Raw genomic sequence first — 21,171 nt, forward strand, 5'->3', positions numbered from 1 at the left:
GCCACAGCACTGGCCCCTGTTTTTTGTAGACTTTTTTTTTATTTGACAGATAGAGTTAGACAGTGAGAGAAAGATACAGAGAGAAAGGTCTTCATTCCGTTGGTTCACTCCCCAAATGGCCGCTACAGTCAGAGCTACACCGATCTGAAGCCAGGAGCCAGGTGCTTCTTCCTGTCTTCCACGCAGGTGCAGGTGCCCAAACACTTGGGCCATCCTCCACTGCCCTCCCGGGCCACAGCAGAGAGCTGGAATGGAAGAGGAGCAACTGGGACTAGAACCCGGCACCCATATGGGATGCCAGCGCAGCAGGCGGAGGATTAACCAAGTGAGCCACGGCACCGGCCCCCCCCCCCGTAGACTTTTAATGACACTGATTGTAGATCTTCTTCCAAGTTCAGTAGCATCTACCTTTTCAATTTTAATCTCTGCATTAGTTTGAATTTCCCCAGAATCCAACTCTGATTTAGATCTACTGTTGACATTTTGAATGGGCGAGGGACACCCTATGCATTGCAGGGTTTTCAGCAACATCCTGGCCTCTATCTGCTGTTCCCATTCCCATAACAATGCAAAATGTCTTCAGATATTGCAGTAAAAAATGAACCATTGCTCTAAGTCAAGGGTTCAAGGCAAGCATAGCTCAGTTGGAAAATGATCCAGGAAACACTGATACAGAAGAAAGAAAATGTATTAATCAGAGTTCTCCAGAGAAAAGAAACTGGTGTGTGTGTGTGTGTGTGAGAGAGAGAGAGAGAGAGAGAGAAAGCTAAGATGTGTATGCATATATAGAGACAAAAAGACTTGCTCGCCTCTCCCTCCCCCCTCCCGTCCCCGCCCCCTCGGCCGCTCCGCTCCCTGGCGTGACTCGGCATAGAGAGCCCTGGGAGCAGCCAGCGCGGCCGCTGCCTCCTCCGTCCAGGCCTCGGCGCCCCCCGAGCCGCTCCCTTTCCTCTCTCGGGTTCTCCTCGGCTTCATTTTGGAAGCCGGTGGTGTCGCGGCCGCCCTTCCAGGCCCTCCGTGAGGATGGTGGGAGTGAAGCCGGTCGGGAGCGACCCGGATTTCCAGCCGGAGCTGAGCGGCGCGGGCTCCAGACTCGCCGTGGTCAAGTTCACCATGAGAGGGTGTGGACCATGTTTGAGGATTGCCCCAGCATTCAGTTCTATGAGTAATAAATATCCTCAGGCTGTTTTCTTGGAAGTAGATGTACATCAGTGTCAGGGAACAGCTGCCACCAACAATATATCAGCAACACCTACATTTTTGTTTTTTCGAAACAAAGTGAGAATTGATCAATATCAAGGAGCAGATGCTGTGGGACTAGAAGAAAAAATCAAGCAGCATTTAGAAAATGACCCTGGAAGCAATGAGGACACAGATATTCCAAAAGGCTATATGGATCTAATGCCTTTTATTAATAAAGCTGGCTGTGAATGTCTTAATGAAAGTGATGAACATGGTTTTGACAATTGTTTACGAAAAGACCTGACCTTTTTGGAATCTGACTGTGATGAACAGCTGCTTATTACTGTGGCTTTCAATCAACCTGTTAAGCTTTATTCCATGAAATTTCAAGGGCCAGATAATGGTCAGGGTCCGAAGTATGTAAAAATCTTTATCAACCTACCCCGATCTATGGATTTTGAAGAGGCAGAAAGAAGTGAACCAACTCAAGCTCTGGAACTAACAGAGGATGATATTAAAGAAGATGGCATTGTTCCACTTCGTTATGTCAAGTTTCAGAATGTGAACAGTGTAACTATATTTGTTCAGTCCAATCAAGGTGAAGAAGAAACAACAAGAATTTCATATTTTACTTTTATTGGTACTCCAGTCCAAGCAACAAATATGAATGATTTCAAGCGAGTAGTTGGCAAAAAAGGAGAAAGCCACTAAGGTGCAAAAGACACTGGAAGACCATATTGCAATCAGATCTACAGCTCCTGGATAATTGCTTGATTCTCGCCAGAGACTGTCAATGTTTCATTCATTACCATTACCAATAAATCATTGCTTTTGTTCAGATGGTAAAAAAAAAAAAAAAAAAAAAAAAAAAAAAAAAAAAAAAAGACTTACGTATTTTAAGGATTTGGCCTATGCAGCTGGGTAGATACAGTCCAAAATCTACTGGGCAGGCTGGAAAGCTGGAGACCCAATGAAGAGCCAGTGTTGCATTTCAAGTCCAATTGCTGTCTACTGGCAGGAGTCCTTCTTTCTTGGGAGGGAAGTCTTTTTCCATTAAGGTCTTCAAGTGATTGGGTGATGCCCATTCACACTGAGAGACTAATCTGCATTGTTCAAAATCTAATTTAAATACTAATCTGATTTAAACAACACTTTCACAGAAATATCGAGAATAATTTTTGACCAAATATCTGGCTACCATGGCATAGACAAATTGACACAGAAAATCAGTCATCTCAGAAAGAAAAGGAAAAGCTAGTAAAGGTGCATTATTAAGTAGGTTGTAATGGAAATAGCACCACAATTCTTCTGTGGGTATTATATAATACACGTTACACAGTTAGCCGTCTTTTTATTGGGAAGAGGGAAGAGGAGTATTTCTGCAGAAGGGACTTTAATTCCTTGACATTTCCGGCCTGCTGCATGCCCAGGAAAAGCAGGCTTTGGTAGCTTTGTTGAAATCCATCACCATAAGAAATGGTCCTGGAAATTGGAATTCAGATTAATATGAAAAAAAAATGGAAAATGACTGAAGAACTTTCATTCAATGGGCAAGGTCGTAACAGCATCTACTATGGTTTGTGCAAAAAACATCATTGATTGGACCCAGCTTCTGGATGGTGTTAAGCCAGGGCCCTTCCTCAGCACCAGTGCTCTCATTTATTTCTTTGCCTCTTTCCTCCATGCCCCCAAATGTGTGATTATTTTTTAAACTGTAGGGTAGAATACACATAATATAACCATTTTCAAGCATACAATTGAGTGACATTACGTACATTCACACTGTTGTGCTATCACCACTATCTACCCACAGAAGTCTTTTCATCTTGCAAAACTGAAACTCTGTACCATTAAATAGTAACTCTCTACTCTTCCCTACCCCTGGCCTTGGTAACCTCTTTCCACTTTCTGTCTCTATGAATATTAATCTCTTCTATAAACTGGAAGCAAGAGGAATCATATGTATGATCTTGTGGTTGGCTTATTTCATTCAGCATAATATCCTCAAGGTTCATCCATGTGGTAGCATGTATTAGTTTGTTATCTGTTGCCATAACAAAATACCCATTGCTGGGTACTTTGTAAAATAAATAGGCTTGTTTAACTCACAGGTTTGAAGGTTGAAGGTTCAAGTTTGTGTGGCCTCATCAGCTTCTGATGGCATCAGAGATGAGAGTCCTTGAGAAGAGAGAGAGATTACATGACAAGACAGAAGCTAGGGAGCAAGGAGGAACCACTCTTACTCCTTTTGTAACAACCAATTCTCATGAGAACGAACTCAGAGATTGGCACTAATTCTTCCTAAGTGTGGTGCCAGTGACTTAATCACCTTCCAGTGGACCTCACCTTTTAATAATTCTACCTACTCTCCCATTGCCACACTGAAAACCAAGATTGTAGTACACAAACCTTTGGGGAACAAATCACATCCAAACCATAACACAGTATGTTGCAGAATTTCCTTCCTTCACATTTTGTTTATCCAGTCAGTCAGTGGATACTCAGATTGCTGCCACATTTTGGCCATTAGAAATTGTACTGCTATGAACATGAGTACAAAATACCTGTTTAAATCCCTGCTTGCAATTATTTTAGGTATATATCCAGACATGGAATTGCTGGATTGATTATCCTTTGGGTTGCCTACAAAACAAATAAATACAAAGTGGAAAATAGTGAAACAAACAAATTAAGCTTTTTTGATACTAGGAAAGGAGTTAAGTTGCCCATACATCTCCAGAATCTGAGTCCATCAGCCCATGACTTAGTCAAACCTGAGCTTCTGGATTATAAAACACGTATATGGGTTGAATAGAGTCATCACAGCTTTGTGTTCTAAAATAGTTTTATTTGTTTCCTCCATTGCTTTCTGATGAAGAGCATTGTTTATGAAATTCCTGTCTTCAGAAGTTCTTGAAAGATCTCAAAGAGAATTGTCTTCATAAATGAAGGCAAAAACATTGCCTGGCAAACCCTGTGACTGACAACATCTTTTTTTAGTTACCTGAGCTCTATGCCTTAATTCTCTAACACTTTCCATTTTTCCTTTGTTTCCCAGAGTTTTGCAGCAAACTGCTGTTTAGCAAAGAGAAGCCAAATTCAGACTTAGGCCAAACCATAGTTATAGTCTGTTTCTTTTTGTTATTGGTACCAGCATCACATCCCACCTGGCCAGACCTGCCAAGTTTTTTGGATTTCCTAGAGGAGGTTTTTATTCTGTCTGCTTGTCTGCACTTGTATACAAAACCTGTAATTATATAATAGGTGAACTTACTGTTGTGCTATTGTGCTTTCTTTTCTTTTTTTAAACCAGCTGAATTGGTCCTTTTTATATTTTGAGCCTATTGTTACCTTTAAAACTGTTACAGTTTCCTTCCCTTTGGCTTCTGATACTTTAGCCTTTATGCCAGCAACTAAATATTTATGTAAAAAAATCATTTAAAGTAATTTGTCTTTTGGTGAAATTTTAAAACTTTTATGTTCCTAGTCATAATTTAAAATTTTTAATGTTATAAGCACATATTATTGTTGAAGTAATTTTTGATCTTAAAATGTTACCTAATTTGAGGTAAGAAAGATCACCTATGAAACTCATCAAAACTTAAATATGTATATTTAACATTTTTAATTAAGGGCCATGTCTTCTAATTTGTGACATTCTTAGTCTATTCCTTTTTTAAAAAATATGTATTTATTTTATTTGAAAGTGAGAGTTAAGAGGGAGGGAGGGAGGGAGAGAGAGAAAGGGAAAGAGAGGCCTTCCATCCTCTGGTTCATTTCCCAGGTGATTGCAACAGCTAGTGAAAAGCCAGACTGAAGCCAGGATCCAGGAGTTTTATCTGGGTCTCCCACAGGACTGTCAGTGGCCCAAGCATGTGGGCCATCTTCTACTGTTTTTCCCAGGCCATTAGCAGGAAACTGGATCAGTAGTGGAAGTCAGGGCTCCCATTGGTTCCTATTTAGGATATTGGTGTCGCATATTGGCTTTACCTGCTACACTACAATGCTGGCCCCTCTTAGTCCATTTTTAACTAAGTAATTTTCTTATGGATGACACAACACAGGGACTTTTTAATTAGTTATACAATATATATGAAACAAAGTACAGTGATGAATTTCTGATAAAACTATAGACTGATCAAAAAGTGGATGTTTTAAAGTGAATAGAGGAAATGATACACCATGGTCTGGTTCATATTTTGCATTCTGTTCTTCAATGTAGTGGTCTTTTATTTAAATTTGGTGATTTTATGGATGCTAGCACAATGATCTTCATTTCTGTTGGCTGTGTTTTTTCTAAAATATATGGAATTTTTTTTTCTTAGAATTACCTTTGTTTCCCTTTTAATCTCTTTATCTAATTGTCAAGCTGGAAGAGAGACAGATGCTGACTCTTTGCTGCACTTGACACCTAGAAGATACTAAACTTGAAGTGCTAAGAAAAGTACTGGGACTTCTATAAGCCTCACAAAGTATTGTTTGTTGATGTCGTTACTGTGGTAGTTGTTGTTAGTTATTGAGATTGTTAGTTGTCAAACCTAACCAGATTACCAGATAATTTTGGATTGGTATTCCTTGTGAGTGTGCCCAAGGCCAGCTTTTTAATGGGACAGTAGGTAAAATACATCATTAAGGACTGAACATTAAGATTTTGCTCTAAGTCCTATGAACAAGAACTAGTGGACAGCCATATCCAGTCACTGCTCCTATAAATATCCTTTTTACAAATACTACTTTTCTTTAACCTGACTTTTTCTTTGTAGCTATTACATCATTTTTGTTGATGAGGTCAGGGATCCCACTTTATTTCTTTATTATGGGGAACAATGAGGTTGCTGACAAATTAACCAGAAAAATAAATGATTCATCATTCTGCTGAGTAGACATCTTTCATTTCTCCTGAATCAGCGAATGTTAACAAAAATAATTTAGATAGGGGTTGTCATTGCAGTGCAGTAGATTAAGCTGCTGCTTACAGTGCTAGCATCCCATGTCAGAGTGCAAGTTCAAGTCCTGGCTACTCCACTTGCAATCCAGCTCCCTGCTAATGGGCCTGGGAAAGCAGCAGAAGATAGCTCAACGCCACCCATATGGGAGACCCAGATGGAGTTCCAGGCTTCTGGCTTCAGCCTGACCCAGCCCTTACCATTGTGGCCATATTTGGAATGAAACAGTAGCTGGAAGCTCTTGTGCTCTCTCTCTCTTACTTCAATTAAATAAAATAAATCTGTTTAAAAATATGAGTCAGGTAAAATTTTTCAGGTAAAAATAATCAATGCCTGGCAGTTGGGTTTCACAAAAGATGGAGCAGGTTTATATAGTAAATGTAGAAGAGAGGATAAACATAAAGGAAACACTCAGGTTGACTCCATAAGCCAAAGTTTAAATGTGGTAAGAGAGAAAAACAAATCACAGTGAGAAAGGGCAAATTCATACATGTCTACAGAGACTGACCGTGTCAATTTGGAACCAGTTGTTCTAAGTCCTTCATTTAAAGAAGGAAAACGTGACACCCCTCCTGAGGTGGCCAGCAGTCCTTAGACCTTTCCCTGGAAGGGCAGAGGATTTAGTTGGGAAGCAAACGGGAAGCCATATTCCAAGGAGAGGAGAGTAGCATTTTGCATTTAATTTACCAAGTGTTGAGGCACAAACACTCCCCATTTTCTTCCACAAGTATGTGTGTAGCCCTTTTCTGTAGACACAGAGAAAATGTAACACTTGGCCATAGCAGGGATCCTAGAATTCAACATAGCAAATGAGTCCAGAAGTGATCATTTGAACCAGATTGAATTCCCTATCTATCTTCAGGTAGCTCACCTGGTTACTTGGGGGTACACATGAAAGAACAGTCACAGGCAGTTTAAAGAGAACTGTGACATCTAGTCACAGCTCACTCAACCTATTAACTCTTCTGGTTGGACTTGATAGTTTGAAGTATTTCCTTTTTAGCATTAATGTCTTTCTTTTCAGTTACTTACCGGGACCTTTATTATATGAAATAGATTAAAAGTCAAACTTGTTAACTGTGGTTGAACTGAGGGCAGGGTTCCAAAGTCCAATTCACATAGCCTCCTCCTTATGTCTCTACCTACCTTCTCACAATACTCGGACTCTGTAGAAGAAAAAAAAAAAAAAAAAAAGCTTGAAAAAAGCCATACCAGTAGAGCCTTCCAAAGGCAGTGTAACTCTGAATATCAAATTCCATTTATAGATCTAAAATGCATTTAATAAGGGCAGGTGTTTTGGTTCAATGGGTTAAGCCACCTCCACATCCATGTCATAGATTCAGTTCCCAGCTACTCTGTGCTTCTGATCCAGCTTCCTGCTGATCCATGTGAGAGGCAGCAAATGATGGTTCAGGTGGTTGTGTTCCTACCAGCACAAGAGTGCCTAGCTCCTGAATTCAGTCTTGCTAAACCCTGTCTGTTATGAACTTTTGGATGATGAACCACAGGTTGCTAGATACTTCTGTCTCTTTCTCTCTGTCACTCCACCTTTCAAATAAATCAACCTTTCAAAAATAAAATAAAATACATTTAATTTGTGCTTTCTGCTGCCCATCTAAATGTCCTGTTACAGGTTAATCAAATCTCAAAAATAAACAAACAAATAAATAAATAAAAATAAATGAAAAAGAAAGCTGAAACTAGACAATCAGAGGTAATACTGGAATAGTAGTCTATTCTCAGTAATTTGTACCCAATTGAGACTAGGAAATGGGAAGTTCTAGTGAGTACAGAGCAAATTAAATGTATGCTATTTAGGAAAACATTCTGTGTTACTTCTATGCCCTTTCTTTTGTAGAGCTTACTGCCACCAGCCATCTTCACCTGTCTGTAATTCCACATTTCCACCATTAAATTCAAGTCAAAACAAAAAGGTCTCTGGAGCCAAGCAAAAAATCCATCTTTCAAGGCAAGGAAGGAGAAGAAGGGTAGAATCATTATGTTTGTTCTCCCTGTCACACAGCACTATAGAATAAGATGAGATTAAGTGCCATTCTGAGTAAATAATACCCTTCCAAGCTATTGGGGTTAAAAAAAAGAAAGAAAGACTTTCAGAAGACTTAATCGTCAGCATATAGTTTTGTTTTATCTTCTTTTTAAGACAGTTGATATATGATCTAAATGATAATTTAAGGGGTAAAATGGCCTTATTTTCTTCTTATATTACAAACTACCAAGAGCAGGAACTTTTTTCATATATGACTCTTAATCCTTCATTAGGGTTAAATATGTCACCCAGTATAGTGTAGCTTTTCTAGTAACTCATGTAAAAGTAAACTGAGAAACAAAAACTGAATTTATAAACAAGGGTTTAGCAAACTATAGTCCATGGGCCAAATTCAGTTGTCACCTATCCTAGTTTTTGTAAATACAGTTTTATTGGGACAGCCATCCTGGTTTTTAATGTGTTATCTCTGGCTGCTTTCACATTACAACAGCAGATTTGATTAGTTGCAGTAGAGAGCATATGTCTCACAAAAGCCAAAAATATTTACTGTTTGGCCCATTTTGGAAAAAGTTTGCCAATCCCTGGTATAAACACCAGGTAAATTACTGCGTGTAAAAGTTTTAAAGAGGTATATTTTTATCATAGAGTTATTTTTAGGTCCACGTAGTTTCAGTAAGTATATTGCCTGCTTATATTTTAGTTTTTGGCAAGTAGTCACACATCAGTCATTTCAAGTAAATAATGCTAATTTATCCACTTTAATTGATTATTCTATACAGTCTTTTGGGCTTTTATGTAATCAGAAACAAAAAAGTTGTCCTTCCATGTCATATTAGTCAAAACTCTTCTAGTTATACATAATAAAAGACCAATTCAAACTAGTTTTCTTTAAAAAAAAAATCTAAAATGATTGGAGGAGAAAGAGATTGTCAGGCAACCCAGGAATTAAGTTTGGTATTTGCTTCACAAATGGCTAGAATCAGAGGTCACAGATGTTGTCAGGACTCTCCCACCACCTGTTGGCTCAACTAGTGTTGTTTGTTTCTTTTTATCATATTTTTTCACTTTTTTTTTAAACTTTTATTTAATGAATATAAATTTCCAAAGTACAGCTTATGGGTTACAATGGCTTCCCCCTCCCAAAACTTCCCTCCCACCCACAACCCTCCCCTTTCCCGCTCCCTCTCCCCTTCCAATCACATCATGATTCATTTTCAATTCTCTTTATATACAGAAGATCAGTTTAGTGTATATTAGGTAACGATTTCAACAGTTTGCCCCCATACAGCAACACAAAGTGAAAAAAAATACTGTTGGAGTACTAGTTATAGCATTAAATAAGAGTGTACAGCACATTAAAGACAGAGATCCTACATAATATTTTTTTTAAAAAAATTAATTTTCTCTGCCATTTCCAATTTAACACCAGGTTTTTTTTTCATTTCTAATTATCTTTATATACAGAAGATCAATTCAGTATATAATTAGTAAAGATCTCATCAGTTTGTACCCACGCAGAAACACAAAGTGTAAAAATACTGTTTCAGTACTAGTTATAGCATCACTGCACATTAGACAACACATTAAGGACAGATCCCACATGGGATGTAAGTACACAGTGACTTCTGTTGCTGACTTAACAATTTGACACTCCTGTTCATGGCGTCAGTAATCTCCCTAGGCTCTAGTCATGAGTTGCCAGGGCTATGGAAGCCTTTAGAGTTCGCTGACTTTGATCTTATCCCAATAGGGTCATAGGCAAAGTGGAAGTTCTCTCCTCCCTTCAGAGAAAGGTACCTCCTGCTTTGATGGTCCCGTTCTTTCCACTGGGATCTCACTCGCAGAGATCTTTCATTTAGGTCTTCTTCTTTTTTTCTTTTCCATGGTATCTTGGCTTTCCATGCCTAAAATACTCTCATGGGCTCTTCAGCCAGATCCGAATGCCTTAAGGGCTGATTCTGAGGCCAGAGTATTTTTTCACTTTTTTTTAAACATTTATTAATTCATTCATTTATTTATTTTTTAAATTTTATTTTATTTATTTGAAAGACAGAGTTACAGAGAGAAGTAGAGACAGAGAGGTCAGTCTTCCATCCACTGGTTCACTCCCCAGATGACCGCAATGGCCGGAGCTGTGCCGATCCGAAGTCAGGAGCCAGGAGCTTCTTCTGGGTCTCCCACATAGTTGCAGGGGCCCAAGGACTTGGGCCATCTTCTACTGCTTTCCCAGGCTGTAGCAGAGAGCTGGATTGGAAGAGGAGCAGCCGGGACTAGAACCAGCACCCATATGTGATGATGGTGCTGCAGGCCAGGACTTTAACCCGCTGCGCCACAGTGCCGGCCCCTATTTATTTATTTTTTAAAGAATGCAAATTTTATAAGTACAACTTTAGGAATAGAGTTACTCTTCCCACCATACCTGCCTTCCCACTCACACTCTCACCTCACCTTCTCCTCCCTCTCCCCTTCCCAGTCCTATCCTCCATTAAGATTCATTTTCAGTTAACTTTGTACACAGAAGAGAGATGATTCAGATCCTTACACATAGAAAAAAGTTGTTGGTAGTTCCAGGCTATATCATTATAGCTCCAGACTAGTTGTATGTAGGTTATTATCTGAGAGGAAGAGTCTGTTTCTCCTAAAAGTGTATGTAAGTTAAATCTATAAAAGGGCTATGCCTGCTTAAGTCATGTGTCCAGACCTTGGTCACTAATTGGCAGTAAGGATATTAATAAAATTGATCGAGCATAGGTCACATGTGCAAACTTGTGTGTGCTAAATGATAGCCCTACAGTTATAGAGCAATGCGAATAAGGAACCTTGTCCCAGTGGAGAGAAGGCTCCTTCTTCTGTAGGATTATTATATCTCCCATGGACATGTTGCATCAGAATTTTAATGGAGAAGACTAGATTTTATAGCTATCCAGCCAGCTCTAGGAAAAAGTTTCTTCTCTTCCTCTACTATTTTTTGGAAACAGTTTCTTCTCTTCTACTATCTTTTGCCATCTTTTTTCATTATATGGAACTTCCAGTTTCTAGAAACTTCAGTACCTTTCTAGCTGCTTTCTAAGCAGATGAAATATTCAGAATTCTACATAAGCTCCCATTTCATTGAAACTTACCTTTCCTATGTTCTGTGCTCTTGTTCTCCTTGTTTTCTTCAATGTGACCTGTATGTTCTGAATTTATTGAGATGAAGTAGCTAAACTGAAGATTGACTTATTGCAACACTGCCCAGAAAAACTAAAACTTCCAACAATAAGTGGTTAAGGTGCAAGTGTTTCCAAAACAAGATTAAAGAAAACTAAACAGAATACAAATCAGGACGGACTGATGTTTTTGGATGGGAAGAGTTCAGAATAGTCTCCTGTTCTTTACCTGCCCCCACCAAACTTCAACCCCATAACATCGAAACCTTTAGATATTAGAAAGTGGTGTCAGAGGAAATCTGAACTGTGTGGATGAACCTGTTATAAATCTTAGTATAGGTTATGTTCTCACTGTTATAGTTTGAAGATACTGTGCTTTTGATGTGAAATAATTACTGCTATCCAGTGTCATACACTCATTAATTAGCCTCAAATTAAAATGATTTGACATGGTTTACTGGTTCGTGGAGTGAAGTGAGTGTATTACTTTTCCCCCTCTTCTATATTCAGTATAATAATAAAATTTAAACTTCCATCCCAACAGGCAGAATTCATCTGAAATATCAGCTCACAATGAAGAAGAAAGCCAATAATAGCTAGTTACCCTGATAGACCGAGTTTTGAGGCATAGTTCAGTAGATTCCTGGACCCTTTAGGTTTTCTAAGGCATTGCATCCATTGACTTTAACTTCCTCTATGTCTGTTCCCCACATCTACATGGAGAAAACTCCAGTGTGATGAGGGTTTTAGGTCACTTTGGAAGAATCTAAACCACAGAAATGGATTTGTCTCTATATTTTATATGTCCTTGTATAGGCAGACATAAGTAATAAAAACATTTAGAATAATAATTATCCATTTGTTCCCAAGCAGACTATAAGTAATATGTTTCTGAGAGTGAGTAGGAGAAGGGGATTTTCATGACACATATACAGAATGGTTCCTTAAAATACAAGATCGAAACCAAAATGAATGAAAATTCTTGCTGCTCTCTGATCTCTCCTTCAGTTTACTTATAGATCTTAACAGTTAATCCAATGTTCAGCTCGTAGGGAGCAAAATCAATCAGGCACTTCTCTCAGTTATGTGTGGGTGTGTGTATACAGATATGGATAGATCCATACATACATATGAGCAGTCTTCAAAAGCTTTCTGTAAAATATGTGTTGTCAAAAAATTCGTATGTATTTCAAAACTTTTTACACCAAAATAAACTTTTTTTCATTCCATTTTTTAATGTAGAGTTTTTTAAAAAAATATTTATTCATAGATTTGAAAGGCAGAGTTAGAGAGAGAGATCTTTAATCTGCTTATTCACTTCCCAAATGGCTGCAATGGCTGGAGCTGAGACAGTCAGAAATCCATCTGGGTCTCCCAAGCACTTGGGCCATCATCTTCTGCTTTCCCAGGCACATTAGCAGGGAGCTGAATCAGAAGTAGAGCAGCTTGGCCACCAGCTGGGCTCCTTTGGAATGCTGGTGTCATAAGTGGCAATTTAAATCATTGCCCCACGGTACTGGTCCCTCATTCCACTTTCTACAATTTTTTTAAAGAGTTATTTTTTTGAAGGCAGAGTGAAAGAGGGAGAGGGGGAAAGAGGAAGAGACAGAGTGAGGGAGGAAAGAGAGAGAGAGAAAGAGAAAGAGAGAGAGAGGAAGAGAGAGAGAGAGAGAGAGAGAGAGAGAGAGAATTTCTTCCATCCAACAGCCAAGTCTGGGTCTGGTCAAAACCAGGAGCCAGGAACTCCATCCCTATCTCCCACATAGGTAACAGGAGTCCAAAAAACTTGGACCATCCTCTGCTGCCTCCCCGGGCACATTTGCAGGAAGCTAGACTGAAAGCAGAGCAGATGGAATTTTTTTTTTCTTTTTTTGACATGCAGAGTTAGACCATGAGAGGGAGAGAGACAGAGAGAAAGGTCTTCCTATCTGTTGGTTCACCCCCCAAATGGCTGCTACGGCCAGAGCGCTGCGCTGATCCAAAGCCAGAAGCCAGGTGCCTCCTCCTGGTCTCCCATATGGGTGCAGGGCCCAAGGACTTGGGCCATCCTCCACTGCCTTCTCGGGCCATAGCAGAGAGCTGGCCTGGAAGAGGAGCAACCGGGACAGAATCCAGCACCCCAACCAGGACTAGAACCTGGAGTGCTGGCGCTGCAGGCAGAGGATTAGCCAAGTGAGCTGCAGCGCTGGCCAGCAGATGGAATTTTAACCAGCACTCTGATATGGGATGCCAGCATCACAATCAGTGGTTTAACCCACTGTGCCACGATGCTGGCCCCTTTCTATAAACTTTCATAAATACTTTCATAGATACACAGAAATATAGATATATATCTAAAACTGATTTTTCCTCAGTAACTTTGAGCTTTCTTTTTCATTATTATTGCCAAATCATAAATTTGACATGGCAAACGGTACTTTCCATGGAAGTTTCTCATGCCAAAAAAATACATCTCAGATACTGACCAAAACAATCAGAGAAATTAATGTATTAATGAAACTTTGTTGATGAATGGAGTTTTTCTTTCCTGGAAATCAACCTCTTTATTGTCCACATGCTTAGAATTTACTTTCCACTCCTTATTATGCATGCCTCCTTTATGTCATCAATACATAATCCATTATGTGCCTCTTATCATATTTGCTCCCACTGTTGTCTCAAGATGATGTCAAAGAACATTAGATACCAGAGACCAACTTTACAAGAGTGAATTAATATCAGTGTTGAAGAAGCCCATAATCATATGACTAAATGGGCCTTTAGCAGGCCACACACTATGCTGATGACAGAATCAAGAATGACACCTAGGAATTCTAGCCATTTGTCTTATTCTCTGTCCACAAATGATACTGCCTGTTGTTAGTATTTAGTAGAGGCTTGCTGAAAGCAGTCCATTTAGTAGTTACATAGGGCATTCATAAGGGAGTTAAAAAAAAAAGTAATCCAATGGAAATTCCTTAGTGTTTATAAAAAATGTTTTGAAAGAAAATAATATATATATATGATTATGTATGCAGTGGTATTTCTTACAAGGTAAGATTATTATAACCTGGATAGTGCATTGAAACATTCCTTTGGAAAGCTTTATTGACTTAGAAGCCACAAGGCTCTAGTTTATCTCATAATAAGAAAACAATTATGCCATATACAATATTATTGCAGTTCAGGGTAGAAGCTAAGAGAATAAACTATAAAGTTAGACAGACCTAAATTCAAATAGTTTTCTAAGAGAAGTTAGCTATTTGATATTAGGTCAAAATTTATCATTTGTGAGACTTCTGTTTTCATATCTATAAAATAGGGGAGCTAAAACTAGTTGATAGAGTTGATGTGAATGAAATAAAATAATACATCAAAAACCAGGATAGAACTTGTGAAAGGTGTATGCTGTGATGGCAGTATACTTTTTGGATCATTCTTGGTCCCCGTATGAAACAACTTAGCAAGCAATTAGTGAAACCAAAACCCTATAGCTAGTATTAGCAATAAGACTAAGTGACAAGCTATCAGTACAAGCTCTCAAATACAAGAAAATGTACACAAATCAACAACAACAATAAAAAACCCAGTAGAGCTTCCTTTTAAGGGTTTCTATGCAGAAATAAATGGAGTTTCTGACAATGAAAATGACCAGGGAGTTATCAACAAAAGATTTTTATCAATAGGAGAACCAGAATGCATGGGAATTCCCTGATCTCTGACCTCCCCTACAGTTTTATTTTTAACATGTAACACTTAATCCATGCTCAATTTATGGGGAACAAAATATGTCTGTCTGTCTAACTATATGTCTATCTATTTCCATTTTTCTCTCTCACACATATACATACATACTTTATATAACTTTACTATATATATACTTTATATATATATATATATGTGTGTGTGTGTATATATATATATATATATATATATATATATATACACTTGTAGAACTAATAATGCTGCATCAGTATAGACACAGTGCAACTCTGAAGAAATAGCAGAATGAGATGGTAGTGCAAAAAATACCACCTACCTGTTTTCCCTAATCATAATTGGTGGTGGTATTGTTAGTATTGTTATTCTGAGACACTTGTGTTTGTAATGTGGGTAAAGCAAATGAGCAATTATAGAATATTCTAATCCTATCATTCTCTGTATCCTTGAGAACCAGAAACAAGATCCTAGGATTCTCATTGTGTGAGAATTAATGTACCAGAAGTTAAAAAAACTTATAACCCTGGGTTCAAATTGAAAACATCAGTTTGAACTCATGAGGAATCCTTTTTTATATAATATTTAAAGACATGTATATATATGTTGATACATAAAATACTCAAGTATGTAATAACTTATTCTCTCTATATATGTACACAATTGTGTGTGTGAGTTTAAATACAATGGTATATTTTCTAAGTCTACTGGAAACATTTGGAAATAATAAGTAGCAATATAGTTCTGAAATACCATACCTATTAAAAGAAACCAAGGCTTCTGGAAAAAATATGGCTGATATTAGCATTTTCTGACAAATGTATTTTTCCATGATAGTCTTATATTTCAAATGTTTTCAAAAAATTCCCTTTAATTTTCTTTAAAGTTGAATTTTATAATGAATAAAATCAAAACTATTGACTATTTAAAAATAAAATTAGGACAATTATAAACATTTGATTTCAATTTTTAATTTCAGTTAACACTTTCTGAGTTCAGAGTGACAAAAATTCTATTTTAAAATTTTATTTAAAATTTATAAAACTAAGTTACAAAACATATCTTCAAGAGATATTTTATATGGTATAATTATTTCATATATTCTCTTAAACAGAAAAGTTAGAGATATTTCAATCATTATTAGCTTCACCTGGAAAAAATATAGCAGACATAATATAGCCATTTGAATTTGTTATGTTTCCTTTTTGTTAGGATTTATTTTATTTATTTGAAAGACTGAGTTACATAGGAAAAAGTAGAGACAAAGAAAGAGAGTCCATCCATCTGCTGGTTCACTCCCCAGATGGTGGCAATGGCTTGGGCTGGGCCAGGCTAAAGTCAGAGCCTGGCACTCCATCCAGGTCTCCCACATAAGTGCAGGATCCCAAGCACTTGGGCTATCTTCTACTTTTTTTCCCAGTGCATTAACAAGGAGCTGGATCTGAAGTGGAGCAGCTAGGACTTGAACCTGCAACCAGGCTGGCTCCTGATATGTTTTTTACAGTTTTAATCACAATCACAATATCAAAAGAATGTACCAGTTACTTTAACAATTCAGTTTTTTTTTTTTTTAGATTTATTTATTTGAAAGGTGGAGTAGAGAGGGAGAGAGGGAGACAGAAAGAGAGAGCACATGAGCTTTCATCCCCTGGTTCACTCTCCAGTTGGCTATAATCCCTGGGTTGGGCCAGGCTAAAGCTAGGAACCAGGGACTTCATCCTGATCTCCCATATGTGGGCCCAAGTGCTTAGACCATCTTCTGGTGCTTTCCCAGGTGCATTAGTGGAGAGCTGGATCAGAAGTGGAGCAGTCAAGAATGGAATCTATGCACATAGAGGATGCAGACGTCTCAGATGGTAGCTCCGCTGACTTTGCCACAACAGAAGCTCTCACTTCTTAAAATCTGCACACTATATATGAGCTCTCACTTCTTAAAATATGAAAATTATACACACACACACGTACACACACATATATATACACACACAAAAACATATTCATTTGTTACAGTTTTTTCAAGTGCGCAAGTAACAGGATATGTGATAGGCTTTCTGTTCAACAAAGATCTTTTTAAACTGTTTAAAAATATACAAGTTCATAATCCTATATATATATTAAACCCTTGGGTCAATATGAGGTGTTCTTCTGAAATTTCATGAAAAAATACATATATTAAAAAGCTATGCTTGGGTTTTAAAAATGCTGCATATTAATAAACTTATCTTTTTTTTACCTTTTATTTAATCAATATAAATTTCCAAAGTACAGCTTTTGGATTACAGTGGCTTTTTCCCCTCCATAACTTCCCTCCCACCAGCAACCCTCCCATCTCCCGCTCCCTCTCCCATTCCATTTATCTCAAGATTCATTTTCAATTATCTTTCTATACAGAAGATCAATTTAGTATATACTAAGTAAAGATTTCAACAGTTTGTACCCACACAGGAACACTAAGTGTAAAGTGCTGTTTGAGTACTAGTTATATTGTTAATTCACATAGTACAACACATTAAGGACAGAGATCATACATAGGGAGTAAGTGTACAGTGACTCCTGTTGTTGATTTAACAATTGACACTCTTGTTTATGACGTCAGTAATCACCCGAGGCTCTTGTCATGAGTTGCCAAGGCTATGGAAGCCTTTTGAGTTCACCAACTCCGATATTATTTAGACAAGGTCATAGTCAAAGTGGAAGTTCTCTCCTCCCTTCAGAGAAAGGTACCTCCTTCTTTGATGGCCTGTTCTTTCCACTGGGATCTCACTCACAGAGATCTTTCATTTAGGTCTTTTTTTTTTTTTTTTTTTTTTACAGAGTGTCTTGGCTTTCCATGCCTAAAATACTCTCATGGGCTCTTCAGCCAGATCTGAATGCCTTAAGGGCTGATGCTGAGGCCAGAGTGCTTAAACTTATCTTTTAATAAAATTTTTTCCAAAACTTTTTGGAGAACTCTTATGTATGTTTTAGAATTTTTCATGTTTTATAGAAGTAATTCAACAGAAAAAGTATACATTGTATAACAGCTCTGCAACATCCTCAGCATGGCTAGGGACAGCACCTCATAATCAAACACAGTAAAAAATGCAAGAAAAAGTGTGAGTATTCCCACCAAGTGAAATACATATGAATTATGAATGGACTCATATCGACTCATATTTTAATGTCGAATGAGTTTTGTCAAACCTACAGAGGGAAAAAAATTGGATTTTCAAAACTTTCTAATTTTAGAATAGTAAATTAAGGGGCTGGCGCCTTGACTCATTAAGTTAATCCTGTGCCTGTGGCGCCAGCTTCCCATATGGGCACCAGGTTCTAGTCCTGGTTGCTCCTCTTCCAGTCCAGCTCTCTGTGGCCCAGGAGGGCAGTGGAGGATGGCCCAAGTGCTTGGGCCCCTGCACCCTCATGGTAGACCAGGAGAAAGCACCTGGCTCCTGGCTTCGGATCGGCGTAGCTCCAGTCATAGAGGCCATTTGGGGAATGAACCAACAGATGGAAGACCTTTCTCTCTCTCTCTCTCACTGTTTATATCTCTACCTGTCAAATAAATAAAAAAAAAAAGAATAGTAAATTAAAAGATTATAGATCTTTCTTAATTGTTTTTCTCTTTTAAAAATTATTTTTATTATTTGAGAGGTGGAGAAAAAAAAATGTGTTAACAGGAGAGGTTAAATGGATATGGGGAGGGGCCGGCGCCATGGCTCACTTGGTTAATCCTCTGCCTGCAGCGACGGCATCCCATATGGATGCCGGATTCTAGTCCCGGTTGCTCCTCTTCCAGTCCAGCTCTCTGCTGTGGCCCACGAGGGCAGTGGAGGATGGCCCAGGTGCTTAGGCTCCTGCACCAGCATGGGAGACCAGGAGGAAGCACCTAGCTCCTGGCTTCGGATTGGCACAGCGCTGGCCGTGGCAGCCATTTGAGGGGGTGAACCAGCAGAAGGAAGACCTTTCTCTCTCTCTCTCACACTTTCTATATCTCTACCTGTCAAATAAAAAAAAAATGGATATGGGGAGGACAGCGCTGTGGCTTAGCAGGTAAAGCCACAACCTGCAGTGCTGGCATCCTCTATGGGCACCAGTTCGAATTCTGGCTGTTCCACTTCTGATCCAGCTCTTTGCTATGGCCTGGGAAAGCAGTGGAAGATGGCCCAAGTCCTTGGGCCCTTGCACCTACGTGGGAGCCCCAGAAGAAGCTCCTGGCTCCTGGCTTTGGATCAGCACAGCTCCAGCCATTGCAACCAATTGGAGAGTGAACCAGCAGATGGAAAACCTCTTTCTCTCTCTCTTTCTCTGCATCTCCTTCTCTCTGTGTAATTCTGACTTTCAAATAAATAAAATAAAAAAAAAAAAAGACAGGATATGGGGCCACAAACCAAGGAATGTGGGTGGATTCTAGAAGCTGGAAAATCCAGGTATTCTGATATGGGATGTGGGCATCTTAACATGTGTCCTCACTGGTAGTCCTAATGTTCAACCCTATGTGTTTTTTTTTTTAAAAAAAAAAGTACCATAATGCAATATGGAGGACACAATACCACCTCCATTGTTATTATACTGAAAACATGCATCACTTATATTTGAGCAACCATTGGGCACATCCAAGTGGAGACAGTGATAGTTGGAATCTTGAAAACACCCCCTACAAGTATCTACATACTACTTTCATGAAAATTGTGAATGTATTACTTCATATGACAAAGAGACTTTTCAGACATAAAAAGTTAAGGACCTGCCACTTCTTCAGAGGTACAATATGCAAAGATAAGATTATGATTTGTATCTTGAAATAGAAAGATTATGTTTGATTACTACTCCTGGCCCAATGTGATCACATGAGTCCCTGTAAAAGGGATGTAGCAGCTAAGAGCCAGAGACGGAGATGCCATCACAGAAGGAGGAGTTAGAGAAATGTGGCCCACTAGCCAAAGGATGTGAGCTAGTTCCAGAAGCTGGGAAAGACAAGACCGATTCTTCCCTAAAGCCTTAAGAAGAAATGCAGCCCTTCTGGCACCTTGATTTTAGCCTTTAGGATCCATTTTGGATTCCTGGACTCTAGAACAATAAAAAAAATTACCTTGCATGGTTTTAAGCCACTAAATTTTTGGTAATTTTTTATAGCATCAGAAGGAAACCAGTATGATGGGTTCTACAAAGTACTAGCTGGTATTCTTCAAAAATATCAAAATCCTGAGAAATTGGAAAATTGTCTGAGACTGGAGGACTAATGAGATATTACAACTAAATGCAATGTGGTATCCTGGGTGAGAAAAAAAGATGTCAGACAACTAGAAAATTTGAACAAAGTTTCCACATTAGTTAATAGCATTCGATCATGTTAACTTCCTTATTTTGATAATTGTCCTATGGTTATATAATATATAATAGAAACAAGATTGAAGGACATAGTAAATTTTTTGTACTTTCTTACAACAATTTTGTAAGTCTGAAATGATTTCAAAATAAAAAGCAACAGAAATAAATCAATAGGATCACACTTTATTTCTTCCTGTCTCATAGTAATAATAAGTAATTAATACTTATTTAATAATTGGCATGGACTAACCCCTGTTGTGAGCTTCTACATATATTATTAACCAATTGAAACTTTATCATCCTAGATATAGGTATTGTGATATCCATTTTACTGACATTGAAACACATAGAGAATAGGGAACTTATCCAGGGTCACACACCCAGGAAGACCCAAAGTCTGGGGTCAGTTCTCAACAACTGTTAAACTTTAACATGAGAATTTAGGACATAGAGTATATAATTCACTACTTAATTACAGTAGAATATTTGTCTACTCAGGAAGCTATGCTTATTTCCTAATTTCTGGCTATGTTCTAAGTTGGTGACCTTAACAAGAAACTAAACACTAAGTGGTTGCCCTGGTAATATGAGTATGGAAACACTAATTCTGTAGAATTATGGAATTTTCCTATATAATTATGTCTTTGCTATGTTACTTTTCTTAATTTTTATCAATCAGCATATTGTCTTGAAATCAATCTACTAACATTACCTCAAAACTCCCTATACTTCTGCTCATTTCTCTCAAAACTTCCACAATTACCATCTTGGCACTTTAAATACGATTTCTTCACATCCACTCTAGAGTTGAATATATTATATATATACTGAATATGGTCTATTTTTCCTTGTATGGCAATCAGACAAAAGGAATGGCCAT

At 38.2% G+C, this 21,171-nt stretch overlaps 1 protein-coding gene across 1 annotated transcript; it reads left to right on the forward strand.

The window, feature by feature from the left end:
* Nucleotides 1–840: 840 nt before the first annotated feature.
* On the forward strand, nucleotides 841–2,020 carry LOC133766523 (thioredoxin-like protein 1). The gene has a single exon (XM_062200201.1). The coding sequence runs from the start codon at nucleotides 1,024–1,026 to the stop codon at nucleotides 1,891–1,893; it is 870 nt and encodes a 289-aa protein (XP_062056185.1). The 5' UTR covers nucleotides 841–1,023; the 3' UTR covers nucleotides 1,894–2,020.
* The last annotated feature ends 19,151 nt before the right edge of the window (nucleotides 2,021–21,171 follow it).

Source organism: Lepus europaeus, chromosome 9 (genome assembly GCF_033115175.1).
Source record: "Lepus europaeus isolate LE1 chromosome 9, mLepTim1.pri, whole genome shotgun sequence".
Taxonomy (NCBI): domain Eukaryota; kingdom Metazoa; phylum Chordata; class Mammalia; order Lagomorpha; family Leporidae; genus Lepus; species Lepus europaeus.

What these genes read in the sequence shown, in the direction of transcription:
- LOC133766523 (XM_062200201.1), top strand. Translation starts at nt 1,024, where the DNA reads ATGGTGGGAGTGAAGCCGGTCGGGAGCGACCCGGATTTCCAGCCGGAG.